Source organism: Mytilus galloprovincialis, chromosome 6 (assembly GCF_965363235.1).
Source record: "Mytilus galloprovincialis chromosome 6, xbMytGall1.hap1.1, whole genome shotgun sequence".
Classification (NCBI taxonomy): Eukaryota; Metazoa; Mollusca; class Bivalvia; order Mytilida; family Mytilidae; genus Mytilus; species Mytilus galloprovincialis.
Window position 1 is genome coordinate 82998853 of NC_134843.1, and position 13104 is coordinate 83011956.

The 13104-nt window shown below is 30.5% G+C and overlaps 2 protein-coding genes across 3 annotated transcripts in view; one reads left to right on the forward strand and one right to left on the reverse strand.

Annotated features, from left to right (window-relative positions):
* Positions 1-11020, forward strand: LOC143080519 (centromere protein N-like). Its single transcript, XM_076256391.1, has 9 exons — positions 1-243; positions 1194-1242; positions 2616-2675; positions 4062-4147; positions 5068-5244; positions 6336-6437; positions 7829-7904; positions 8294-8421; positions 9218-11020. The coding sequence occupies exons 1-9, from the start codon at positions 85-87 to the stop codon at positions 9542-9544; spliced, it is 1164 nt and encodes a 387-aa protein (XP_076112506.1). The 5' UTR covers positions 1-84; the 3' UTR covers positions 9545-11020.
* The window catches only part of LOC143080516 (uncharacterized), a 25156-nt gene continuing 22797 nt past the window's right edge, over positions 10746-13104 (reverse strand). For both annotated transcript variants that reach the window (XM_076256388.1, XM_076256389.1), the window contains one exon: positions 10746-12768. In XM_076256388.1, coding sequence (XP_076112503.1) covers positions 11709-12768 — 1060 coding nt within the window. In that variant the 3' untranslated portion in view covers positions 10746-11708. The remainder of the gene's footprint in view (positions 12769-13104) is intronic.

The following is a 13104-nucleotide window of genomic DNA, read 5'->3' on the forward strand; positions in this document are numbered from 1 at the left end:
ATCGGAATTTGTGTACACATTGAAGAGAGCCAAAGCGGCAATTTTGACAGACATAAAAAAAAAAATCCATTTTCTGTTACAAAAATGCAAAAACAGCTTTTGGGACATGTTGTATCGAGAACCAGAACAAAAGACCTGAAACCAATTCTAGAACGTTGGGGCTGGCTGGAACAAGAAGTAGAACAGATTGATCTTAGTAAAACGAAAAGAGAGATCACAAATTCCCTCATTGAAGTTTGCAATGTAAGAACAACCTGTATGAAAGGCTGCATTATCCCAGAATAATTATGACGTCTGGCAAGGCGTTTTTAATTTTATTTCTGACGAAAGGCGTCCCAAATTTTTTTTAAAATAGCCTTGCCAGATGTCATAATTATTTGGACTATCGTTATAGAGACTTTTCACTCTCAGCATTTTTTAATTTTTGGCTGCAGACTAGTCCAAATAATTATGACGCCTTGGACGGCTATTTTATAATTCTTTTTGGACGCCCTCCTGCGAGGGAACTAAAAAAATCCAAAAATAAAAATACCCTCAGAAGACGGCATGATTATCTGGACTAGCTGCAGACCTGCGTAAAACTCAAAATAATATGATGCAAGTGCTACATACACCTTTATCCTCGATGATTGGAAGTTCGTTACCGTAACTCGAACACATCTAAAAAAAATCAGAACCATTTAAAACATCAGCATAATATTTACACATGAATTACCCATACAAAAGTTAGACCATAGGAAGATGTGGTATAAGTGCCAATGAGACAAACTCTCCATCCAAGACACAATTTATAAAAAGTAAACCCTTACAGGTCATACTACGGCCTTCAACACAGAGCCTTGGCTAATTACAAACAGCAAGCTGTAAAAGGTCCTAAAATGACTAGTATAAAAACCATTTAAACAGGAAAACCAACAGTCTAATACATATAAAAAAAAAAGAGAGAAAAACTTTTGAACCACATTAACAAGCCACTACGGCTGAACAAAAGGTTCTTGACCTTGGATAGGTGCAAACAAATGCAGTGGGTTATAAACTTCTATCGTTTTAACAGGCACCAACCTCCACCCTAACCTTAAATACTGATCAGTGTAACATCACAACATTGATTGCCCATATTGATATGTTATTGTGAAGTTCATGCAAAAATATTTACAAATGTATATCAGTTCGTATTGTGTTTGTAATTTCAGCAAAAAGAGGGCTTAACAAAAGATGTTTGTGGAGAATTGGATCTTATTTGTAAGTTTATATTATTGAGAAGAGAAATAGCTGGGATTTATATACTTAAAATAGTCCATCATTCTCTGTCATCATGGTACATGTAATATATGACTTAATAATTACATATACATGATATACATACATCAAACTAAAAGGATGCAATTGACTTATTTTTATTAGATGACACAATGTAATTAATACTGGATACGGGTAACCTGTCTAAATGGTTTGTTTTTATCTAAAGTTTTAATTATATACATGTTGTATGTTTGAAATTAACATATCTGTTCAATGTACACAGATTATAAGTAAATTAGTATATTAGTTGTGTTCTTGACCATGTAAAAAGGTGAACTGGAAATACCCAAGGTATGTCTGTCTATATTTCTGACTGTGTTAAGTAGTAAAGTTCATAATTGTAGAATGCCTCAGCTTGCAAGATATTTTGAAAAGATACTTCAATATTATTGGCTGCCACCACCAAATGGTGTGTAAGGAATAGAGTTTAAATGTTTGTAAGCTGTATGTCAAAATTTAAATGAGGGAGAGTTAAAAAGGGAACAGAAGATACCAAAAAGGATACTAAAAAATCATATGTCAAAGTATAACAAACAATGCCATGAGGAAACAAGTGCAAAGTGCTAACAAGTCTACAGTATGATCTGGTTCATGATGTTTACTTGTCAAACACCTCAAAAGTAAAGGTCAAGGTAGTACATAAAAATAAATACATAACTTCACCAGTAAGGAAAAAGGTGGAGACTGCTACTGTGATACAAAAACACTACTATATACAATGTTAATCATTCTGTCTGGTCTGATTTACTTATTCCTAGGAGTGCATTCTGTTTACTTTGAAAATTCTGTCTCCTGTTCAATTAAAAATGAAAATTTCTAAACTAATTAAACTGACAAATATAGTAAGCTTTTTCATTGCATGATAATCAACTGCTCAATTATATTTTTTCTGGTTTTCAATTTTTTAAATAAAAAACCCCTGTAGTGTATAACTGTGTTTTTAAAGAAAAAGTGTGTAAAGAAAATTCGCCACCCAAGATATTAAAATTTTTATCATATAAAGCGTGATGCCTGCCACAATAGAAAAATTCAGAAGAAACCAAGAAAATTTGACGTCATAATTAAATTTCAGCTAATCATTTGCCAAGAACAGATATTTCACTAGTGACGAGAAGCATTTTTCTCACTCCAATCAAGAAATGTGAAAATAGCACAAAATTAGAGAAATGAGTAATTAAGTATACAATACACATTTATAATATTCATCATGTACATGGATATGAAAGATACCTGTCACACTTTGTGTAAAGATTCTGATTTCATATAGTTCATTAGTTCTAGATATATATTTTGTATTTTTATGTTTTTTGAAGGTACACAAGAGTATTCAACAAAGAAACAATGGAGTGTGTTTTTAATGGAGAAAGAGGATGGTAATATATCATGTATATTAGATTGTTGAGTTTAAATTTGTTGAAAATAAATTATATGCTTATAATTAAGGTAGCACAATACAAAGATTTTTCATCCCCAATCAGACATCTTTAAACTGATGTAATTCCACTCATCCTTCTTTAAATTTTATAAATGATCATGAGGTACCAAAAGAAAGAAGAATGATTAATCTTTCAAATTGTGATAATTTCATTATGACATATTATTACATAATTAATTGTTATGTAATCAGTTGCTATATTGTGATGTCCATACTTGAATGAATTTAGCTTCTTTGTTATTCATAGCATCCCAAAATATTTTATAGATTCTTGCACAACACCGTTTGACCTCCCAAACAGTTTCTCAGATTTTTCCTATTGTATTTCATTCTCTCATAAATCTTCAATGAAGTTTGCAACATCAATTCATAAGAGATCACTAAATTCAATTGGGTATAAAATTTGTTCTATTGATGTTTTTGGAAATCTGAGACACAGTTTTGGAGGTCAAGCATCTATAAAATATTTTGGAATGCTATGAAGAACAAAGAAGCTAAATTCATTCAAGTGTGGATATCACAATATAGCAACTAATTACATAACAATTGACAAATGATTGATATATATAATAATTATGTCATAATGAAATTATCACAATTTGAAAGATTAATCTTTAATTCTTCTTTCTTTTGGTACCTCATTTATAAAATATAAAGAAGGATGAAATGAATTACATCAGTTTAAAGTTATCTGATTGGGAGTGAAAAAATCTTTGTATTGTGCTACCTTAAGTCAAGGATTTTAGAAACCATAATTGAGCTAAAAAAAAAATTAAAAAAAAAGATCATTCTAAGATTCTATTTCTAGAATTCAAAGCTTGATTTTATGTTTCAGATTAAATTGGTTTCTATGTTTTGTCTTTAGAAATGGAAGTCTCATTCAATACTTTGGAAAAAAAACAGAACCCTTATAAAAATTACAGTTTAACGTACATCTTGCAACTTGCTGTTTATTGAAATATTTCTAATATTTTTCAGTGGATTATGTCATTTGCCTGTAATATTTGAGTGATTTTGCATACCTTATGTGTCATGTATTTTCTTACAGTAGAAATTGCTGTTTGTTTTTAAATGAAACTGGAATATAATCAGTTAGGCTTGAAACTGCAAATTATTCACATAATAATCATGATCAGCTTACCGCTTACCAGAAAATATTTTAACCAATTTTAAAAAAACAATTTTATTGTTTTTGAATTTTCTCAATTATTGTGTTTTCTTTTCTTTGACAATGGATAGATAGGAATTATGTTCTGCTTGAAATTTTTATTTGTAAAACATTCAGAAAATGACAGAAAGATATATAATCATTTTTCTTTTTCAGAACATTATATAAGTGACAGCAATCTTTCAAATCCACTGAAACTGAAGAAGAAACTGAAGAGTGAGATAACTGTATTTTTTGAGAGAGTATGTGTGTATTGTATAAGGATTATTCCACTCAAAAATGTATGGGTGGACAACAATACTTTTTACCCCACCATCCAGGATTTTATTTTCATTTGACACAGAGTTTCCAAATGTATTACAATGTATCTACAGAAATAAATATTTTGGTGTCAAAGTCTCCCATACATTTTTCACAAATAGCTGTAAAGCTTATTGGTACAAATTAGAAAACAATTAGTTGATGCTGTGCCATGAGAAAAAAGTACCATCTAGATACATTGTATTACTTGAATTAGTTAATAGATAATATTTACCAAAGAGGGACGAAAGATACCAGAGGGACAGTCAAACTCATAAATCAAAAATAAACTGACAACGCCACATGTGGCTAACAATGAAAGAGACAAACAAACAGACAATAGTCCACATGACACAACATATAAAATAAAACAAAAGAATAAGCAACCTGAACCCCACCAAAAACTGGGGGGAATCTCAGGTGCTCTGGAAGGGTAAGCAGATCCTGCTCCACATGTGGCACCCGTCGTGTTGCTCATGTTATAACAAATCTGGTAAATAGTCTTAATTCGGTAGGTCACATTCATGAAAGGGAAGGGGATTGTAGTTACGACGTAAGGAACATATCCGATACCAAGTTACAAGTCTCTCATGACATCTGCTTTGAACATATATGTACTTGTAACTGTTGTCCAATGCAGATTTTAAAGAACCCATCATCAACCTGTAAAAATGTCTATTGAAGGCTTTTCGCAGATTTTTTTGTACACTAAAGTATTTTTTAAAATTTTTTAGAAATTTAGGTTTATTATTCTCAGGAACAGGACTTTTAGAGTTGGTTAAAGGTGATGTGTGCATATTATGTGCTCATGGTGCAGTTTTTTATTTGTGTATTTTAATATTTTATTTTTTTCTTTTGCCAGGAGAATGTAGTATCTGTTAGAATGTTAAATGGTGTGTTGTGGATGAGGGTGTACATACAGAGTGGGCCTAGAAACATGTACCGTAACAGTGATACAGTCTACATTATATATTATCCTCGAACTCAATATATACTCCTCAGTAGATATAAAAAATCAGTTGAAAGTTATTTGATACAGGTGATTATGGCTATTTTACAAAGTTTTACTTTCATCTTACTGACTGATAATTTTCTTTCTAAACGGTGTCGCGTGATATGAAAACAAAGTTGTGTGATATTATAATTTATGCTAGAAACTAAGGGGGAGGTGGTGTTGCTTATGAAATTGACATGAAATTGACAACGTCATCATAGGTAGAAAAGCAATAAACAGATTACATTGGTCATCTAAAATCGATTGCTTTTCACTTTTGCTGTCCCGGCTCACAGGAGAAAATCAATCTCATTGAGATGATCAACAATAATCTATAATTACTTAAACGAATGGGAGTATCATAGATAATTATGAGATCAAAAAGTTGACTCCAACTAATGTTGACTGATGAGACCTTTTATAGCTGACTAATTGTTTTATTAATTTTTCTTCTCATTGGCCTATAACTGCTTACTAGCACTACATTTAAACTCTGATTGACCATGTTGATAGCTGTCTCATGCCACATTTTTCTTATTTTCACATAAATATATCATACTCAGATATCATACTCAGGGATGTTCAATTAAACATTTTACGCAGAAAAGGAACTGTGAAAATGTGTTAACCTCCTATTGAAGATATTATAGAATTTCACCTACATCTTCAATATACAAAAGATTATTTGACAAACTCCCATAGTTGTGATTTCAATGTACCTTCCATGGGTCCCAAGACAGTTTTTAATTGACATCCCTCAAAAGATTCAAAGAAACATACCTAATGGTGTATACTTATAATAGACATGATATTTATCTTTATGGTTTGATTAAGGCCATATATTATATGTGTTTTGGACCGTGTTTAGAATTTTTTGAGCAACATTCATTCCTCTGATAATAAGCCACAAACTTTTCAGTACTTTCTTATCGAATTTGACTTTTACTTTGGTAAATGTTTTATTCTATCAAGTTTTTTATGCTTCAAGTTATATAACTTGGGTAATTATCTTTTATTCATTTAATAATTTTAAGATCTAGTAAATTTTATTAGAAATAAATGACGCCTTTAAATAGCAACTCATATTGAAACCAATAGGACTGAGAACATATTAACCTGTGTTTTCTTGTATTTAGAGTATTCAAAATGTAATGGGGTGTGACAAGTTGACAAACAGTCTTCTTACTGGTACCCACTATGAATCACTACTACAGCTGGCTCTAGACAGGAAAAGTCAGGTATGTTAAAAAAGTTAGTTATTGTTTGATATGCTACTACACATGGCATTCAATATTTAAAGTCAGGTAATTGAAGTCAAATATGATTTATTAATATGAATGACTTAGCCAGGTTGTTGTCTCTTTTACACACTCCCCATTTCCATACTCAATGTTATTACATAATATTTAAAAAAGAAGATGTGGTATGATTGATGACAACTCTCCAGAAGAGACCAAATGACACAAAAATTAACTATAGTTCACCATACGGCCTTCAACATTGAGCAAATCCCATACAGCATAGTCAGCTATAAAAGGCCCCGAAATGACTAATGTAAAACAATTCAAACAAGAAAACTAATGGTCTAATTTATGTAAAAAAAAGAAAACAAAACAAATATGTAACACATCATCAAACAACGACCACTGAATTACAGGCACATACATACAGAATGTGGCGGGATTAAACATATAAGCGGGATCACAACCCTCCCCTTACCTGGGACAGTGGTGTAACAGTACAACATAAAAAACTATAAAAATCAGTTGAAAAAGGCTTAAATCATCAGATGGATACAAATAGAAATATATCTGTAGCTGTATTTGAAAACAAAAGATTTATCTGACTATTACTGATGTAAGCTTAAGGGGGCTCCTTGGTATAAATCAATTTTTTTTTTCTAATATAGGATTTCACTATATTTTTTTATAAATAAACTTTATCATATACTTAAAAGAAAAATGAAATAAAAAGATGGGGTCACCATTCATTTAAGCCCACAATCTGCCTCTGGAAGAAGCATACATTTTTGTTAATGTCCTTTTTTTCTGTTGAACTAATAGGAGAAAAAGATGTAATATCGAAATAAAAAAATAACCTAATTACAGAAATCGCTTAAATTTTACAATTATTTAGTTTATGTACAGCTTATTTGAAAACAATAATAAAAAATATAGGTCACTGATGAGTTTAAAAAGATATTTCAAATTTAATGCCAAAAAATGGCATTTTTGCACCAAAGGGAGATAATTTGGAGCTTTTTCAATGATATAAACATTTTAAAAGTCATCTAGCGCCAAACTGAATCAATATTTTGGGTTGATTTTTGTACCATGTCATAAAGTAATAACTAATAGTGTAATAAATAGAAGTTGTAATGTGAATGTTTCAGCACATATTTTGCTGAAATTTTTGTACCCAGGAGCCACCTTAAGTCTGTTATGATTGAACACTTCTCTGATGGGAATTACATATGATTCAGTCATGAAAACTACTGCATTTTAATATATGGGTAAAAGTTTACATTAAAAAAATAGTTGATTAGCACTGATATTAGAACCAATCAGAGACATTGCTGATATAAACCTATAATAAAAATTTATAAAGATCTAACATTTGTATATTTTAGGGTGACTTCAGTAGATACAGATTACAACAGGTACAAAATCTACCACTTTTGCAAAAGCCACCACAGAAAAGGAAAGGTATGTTTGAAAAATTGAAGTATGCAACAATGATTGACACATATAGGTTTTTTTATGCCACTGCTGTATGCAACAAATACCCCTGACTGTCTGTCAATCTTTCTGTCCATCTCATTTTTGTTTGCACAATCTAATTTAAATTTATGAAACCCATACACCATGCTAAGAATCAAAATTTGCAGACATTTTAATTCGGGCAGTTGTTTCTAGAGTTATACCCCTTTTAACTTTTTCAAATTGCAAACTTTGAGTGAAGTCATTCATGTTGTCAGACAATTTCTTCTTTTATTTTCAACTTAAGTGACAGAAAGCTGTAAACCACCTGAATACCATCTATACTTTTAGTTCTGAAATTAAGTCTATAACTTTATAACTTTATTTTTCTCTAGTTTCAGAGTTTGAGAGAGAACCTAATTTACAGTGTGAAGATGAAAAACTTAAAAGACAAAGAACAGAAGAACTTGATGAATGTTTTGGACCAAATGAACAACCACTTCTTCAAAAACTAGAATTTAAGGTCAGTGTTTTACAGTTAAGCAATTTGCTGGAGTTGTCTTTCATTGGCCTTGAGAAATTCAATATACTGTGTACTGAAACATTCATATATCAACTGTGAAATTTCTTGGCATTTTCTTTTCTGATTATTGTGCTGTTGGGTTGCTGTATCATTCACATGTACACATTACCTCCTCTCATTCTTATAGAACAACAGTTGTTGGAGTATGAAATGAGAGATTCATGTGAGAAATGGCATGTTTAATTTGACAGGAATTATCTTAATTAGTCTCATTCAGAATTAAGGATGTGTGCTACTGTTTCAAAATAACAAGCTTTTAAATAGACTTTTATAAACTGATAGTATAAAAATAAAGGAACTGAAACAGTAGAAAAAAATAAGGGTTTGTGTGCTTGTTTTTTAAATATAAGCCATTGAAAATTTGGCAAGAAATGATTCTCTTAAGACTTTTCATACATTTGACATTTGCATTTTTTCCCTTCAATAACAGTTTAAAAATAGCAAGGATTTAAAAAAAAAATAAAATATGGCTTTTAAAAACTATATTTTATAAAATTATGAGAAGAAAAGTAGGCCTTAGTGTGCAAAATTTTTAGTTGAACTACATGGATAAATCCAGAGGACTCCAAATATCTGACAAAAATTCAAATATAAGTGGAGCTAACATCTTTAAAAAGTCTCCCAAAATAAAGGTCTTGGGATTCACCAGATATTTAAGCAAATGGTCAATAATCAGTAGCAAATGGAATTTAAATCAGATTGAGTAATTACAACATCCTGTATTTCTTCCTCTTAGGTTGCTGTGAAGTTCCGAGGAACCAGTGCTATACCTTCTATACCAGTAGATGACATGCAGCCTTTCCGATGTCGAGTTAAGTTTGAAGGACCATCAGTAATAGACGGTATCAGAAACTTGGCAGAGTGTGGACTTGTCACAATGCCATATCCAAAGTATTTACGATCAGTACATACCCTTGGAAAAAATCATATTAAACTCGCAGATAAAACTGCCATGCAACATAATGTAAGCCAAGTTAACCAGTCACATGCAGAACAGAATGAAAATACACCTGCTAAGAATACAAGGTCACGGTCAAAACCAAAAACCAGGACTAGGACATAACTGTGATATGAACCTGGAACATCTTTAAGCATAGTGATATTTATATTTGGCTTTTGAGAAATTTGACAATGAAATGGTGGATTTTTTTATTTGTTATTATTGTACATGCTTGTATTATTCAGTTAGAAAGTGTAAACTTGATGTATAATGTGTATAAAAAAGATATAGAAATATTTTAATTTCAAACTATATGCTTAACATTTAGTTTTTAATTTGTCAACCAAGATTTTTTGGGATGTTTGGTGTTCTTTTTAAAAAGAGCAAACTTTTTAAAAGACCATCATATTTTCAAAGTATCTATGTATTAATAAAGGGAAATAATAATGCAGATAAAAATTAAGCTTTGTGTCCCTGATTTTGAAATATTACCCTTGAAAATTTGGCAGGAAATGGATTATCTCTAGATTTTTCATACCTTTAGCATTTGTACCTTTTTTCTTTCAAAAATTATGAAAACATTAAAGAATTTAATGAGATAATCTTAAATGGATTTTTGACAAAAAGGTTTCATTTCTGCTCCATGGTTTATTCCTCTTTTTAAGTGGCAATAAGAACTGATATTGCATTTGATCAAGTTTTTCATATTTTTTGGTTCAATATCAGATCCATAATGTTAAAATTTCTTTGTAAAGGTAGATGGTTTACATCTTTGATCATGTTGATAGATTGAATGTCCATGCCAAAACCAAGTTTGAACCTTCTTTTTGTCTCTTAAATGACCATTTTGAGTATATATCTTTCCTTTTATGATTTGATGTAAGGAACTATAAGTCATTTATTGAGTGAACAACAATTTTGGATAATAAATAAAGAAATTTTTTCCAAAAGACCAAAAAAGTGAAAAAAATATATATATATTTATATTTGAAAAAAAAGTTGTGATAAAATTCCCAATGAGACTACCTTAACATGTATATTTTCGACTATTTTTACTACAAGCCTATCTTACGCAATTAGTTGAATTAGTTGCTGTGTCAATGAGATATACCCAGTATATATCTCAGTGCACATGTACTAAAATAAGTACTGATCTGTTACTTGAAAACTTCTTAGAGTTAAGTATAAAACCATCACTATCCTCCAGTTTTTTTCAGAAGGAAAATTAAGCAGAATTGGGTAGCAATGATTTGTATTTTTATTCCAATAATTTTATTTTATAATTATATTTTGTTGACCCCATTCATTTACTGTAAGTTCAGAAATTATTGCGAAAAGTGCGACAGGGTTATAATCGCAATAATTTAAACTCGCATTTTGAAATTTTTTATATGAATTTAAAAAGATTTTTCTCAATATCGCAAAAATTAATAGGACATTTTAGTCTTAAATGACAAAGTCGCAATAATAAATGCACGCAATAAATTCTGAATTTACAGTACTAATTTTGGAATATTCAACTAGTTACACCCTCAAATTTGGATTGATGAATCATAAAATTTACAGTGAAATAAATATATTTTTAATCATGTAAGAAAATTACTGTTGTATCATATTTTTTGTAATTTAGAAAACCCCGTTGATGTTGTATACGAAAGACATGATAATGATATTGTGATTTATTGTAACAGTGAATATGCTTCAGACCCAATTCTCTCTGTATGAGGATTTGTTTATTGCATTATTACTAAATCAAATGACTAATCAAATGACAAAACAGTTGCTTCACTAAAAACCCATAATAGATATGTCATGTTTATTGATGAATTACATAAATTGTGTAAATGGTCATAAGACAAACAATAAACAAAACAGTATTAACAAAATGATTTTTGCATAAACATTTCGTATATAATTGTTTTTTAGACAGATTCAATGCATAAAGAAATATTTAAGGTTCATGTTTTGTGATTCATTGTCATGAAAATAGTGGATAGTTGTATTCTGCTTAATATGGTTATACACACACAAAAAAAGTGATTACATTTATACTGATTATATTATGAGTACAAATATTGCAGCCCATCCTAATACAATTTCCAATTCAGAAAATTAAATAACAATTTCAACTGTTCAAAATTTTTAGTTTTGTTTTCTTGAACAGTGATAGTTTAGAGTAGTCTTCTGTTATTACAGAATTTAGACTTTAAATCAACATAATAACACAGTAAAAATTAAAAATTGTGTGTGTTGTTTATCCAATTTAACCTTCTTTTTCATGAAGTTCTTAAACATAGCTAGATCTTGCATTAGACAGTTGTTGTTCAAATTTTAATAGATTACAGCTACCAAACCTAATTAAATTAGGCTTAAACTCATCAGTATCCAGGTCATCTTTACTTTTAATTGTAATATCTTGCAAAGGCAAATTATTAACGCTATGTCCAGAACTCTGAGAAATATCTGTCTTTGGTCGTTGTCTGCAAACTGATGACATTGAAATATAGTCATTCATCTGCTCTAATGTCTTGTTATCTTTATTGACATTAATATGTTGTTTCGAAGATGGGATAGTTGGGATTTTCCCAGATTTTCCCACTGGAATTGGAGGAATAGGAGGGGGTTTATTATCCTCACTCTCTGTCTTAAGCTTGGACATTGAAGAATATCCTGAAGATGGATCTGTCATACCACTCTTTCTTTGTTCAGAAATTAAAGAATCTGTTTTGATGTTCAAACGAGGACTTTTTAGCTGCTGATTTGAGGCATCATCAACAATTCCGCTATCAATTCTAGAGAGCTTTCTTTCACAAGCTTGTCCTATAGCACTGTTATGTCTGAGTTCATTTGTCTCATGACTGATATCTTGTATGACACTTTGAAAATTATCATTATCTTCACGAATTGTTTCATGAGATATTTGAGTTTCAGATTGTGAAATATTCAAAAATGAGGAATCTGATTCATTGCAATAATAACCAGATGGTTCATAGCTTCTATTTTTACGTCCACGATCATGTCTGAGCTTTGGATAATCATCTTCAAGTTGATGAACAGACGAGTTCTTTTGAGTTTTTCTCCCTTTAATCACTGGTGATAGCTGAGGACTTTTTGTGATTTGCTTTCTCCTATCCACATGAAGTGAATCAGATCTCGAATCTGAATGTACTGACAGTAGGTAAGGATCTTCATCATCACTAAAGCAGGCTTTTGATGTTTTAGAAAATGAGATATCTAAAGCATGGGAAGGAACCTTTGGCAGTTTTCTTGTTTCTTGTAACACATTTGGTTGACGTCTCAAATCAACCATTTGAATTATCATTTCTTTCTTAGGATGACTTTGAATTCTAAAATAAAAATGTCATCAGTAGTTAAAATATGGAAGAATGAAGATGCTGATCTGCATGCAGAATCTGTTCTGATTTGAAAAACCTGTATGATTTGAGATATAGATAACAGAAAATTACAGTCGAGTTATGTAATGTTAACCCAATCATCCGAAATTAACTAACAATAAAGGATTTAGGAGTCAATATTAGTTTGTCAGCGTTAATATTATGGGGAAAATACAAGAAAATCAAATGTAAATGAGAGACAATTGTTGGTATACTATAGTTAAACAAACCAAATATAAAAGACTTAAAATATATGTAGCATTTATTTCTTTTCTTGGTAAGTAGTTC

Bases quoted from the DNA above. Each gene is read 5' to 3' on its own strand.
- LOC143080519 (XM_076256391.1), top strand. From the start codon at position 85: ATGCAAAAACAGCTTTTGGGACATGTTGTATCGAGAACCAGAACAAAA. The intron at 2,676-4,061 runs GTAATATATCAT...TTTCTTTTTCAG, and splicing joins TTTAATGGAGAAAGAGGATG to AACATTATATAAGTGACAGC. The intron at 4,148-5,067 runs GTATGTGTGTAT...TTCTTTTGCCAG, and splicing joins TAACTGTATTTTTTGAGAGA to GAGAATGTAGTATCTGTTAG.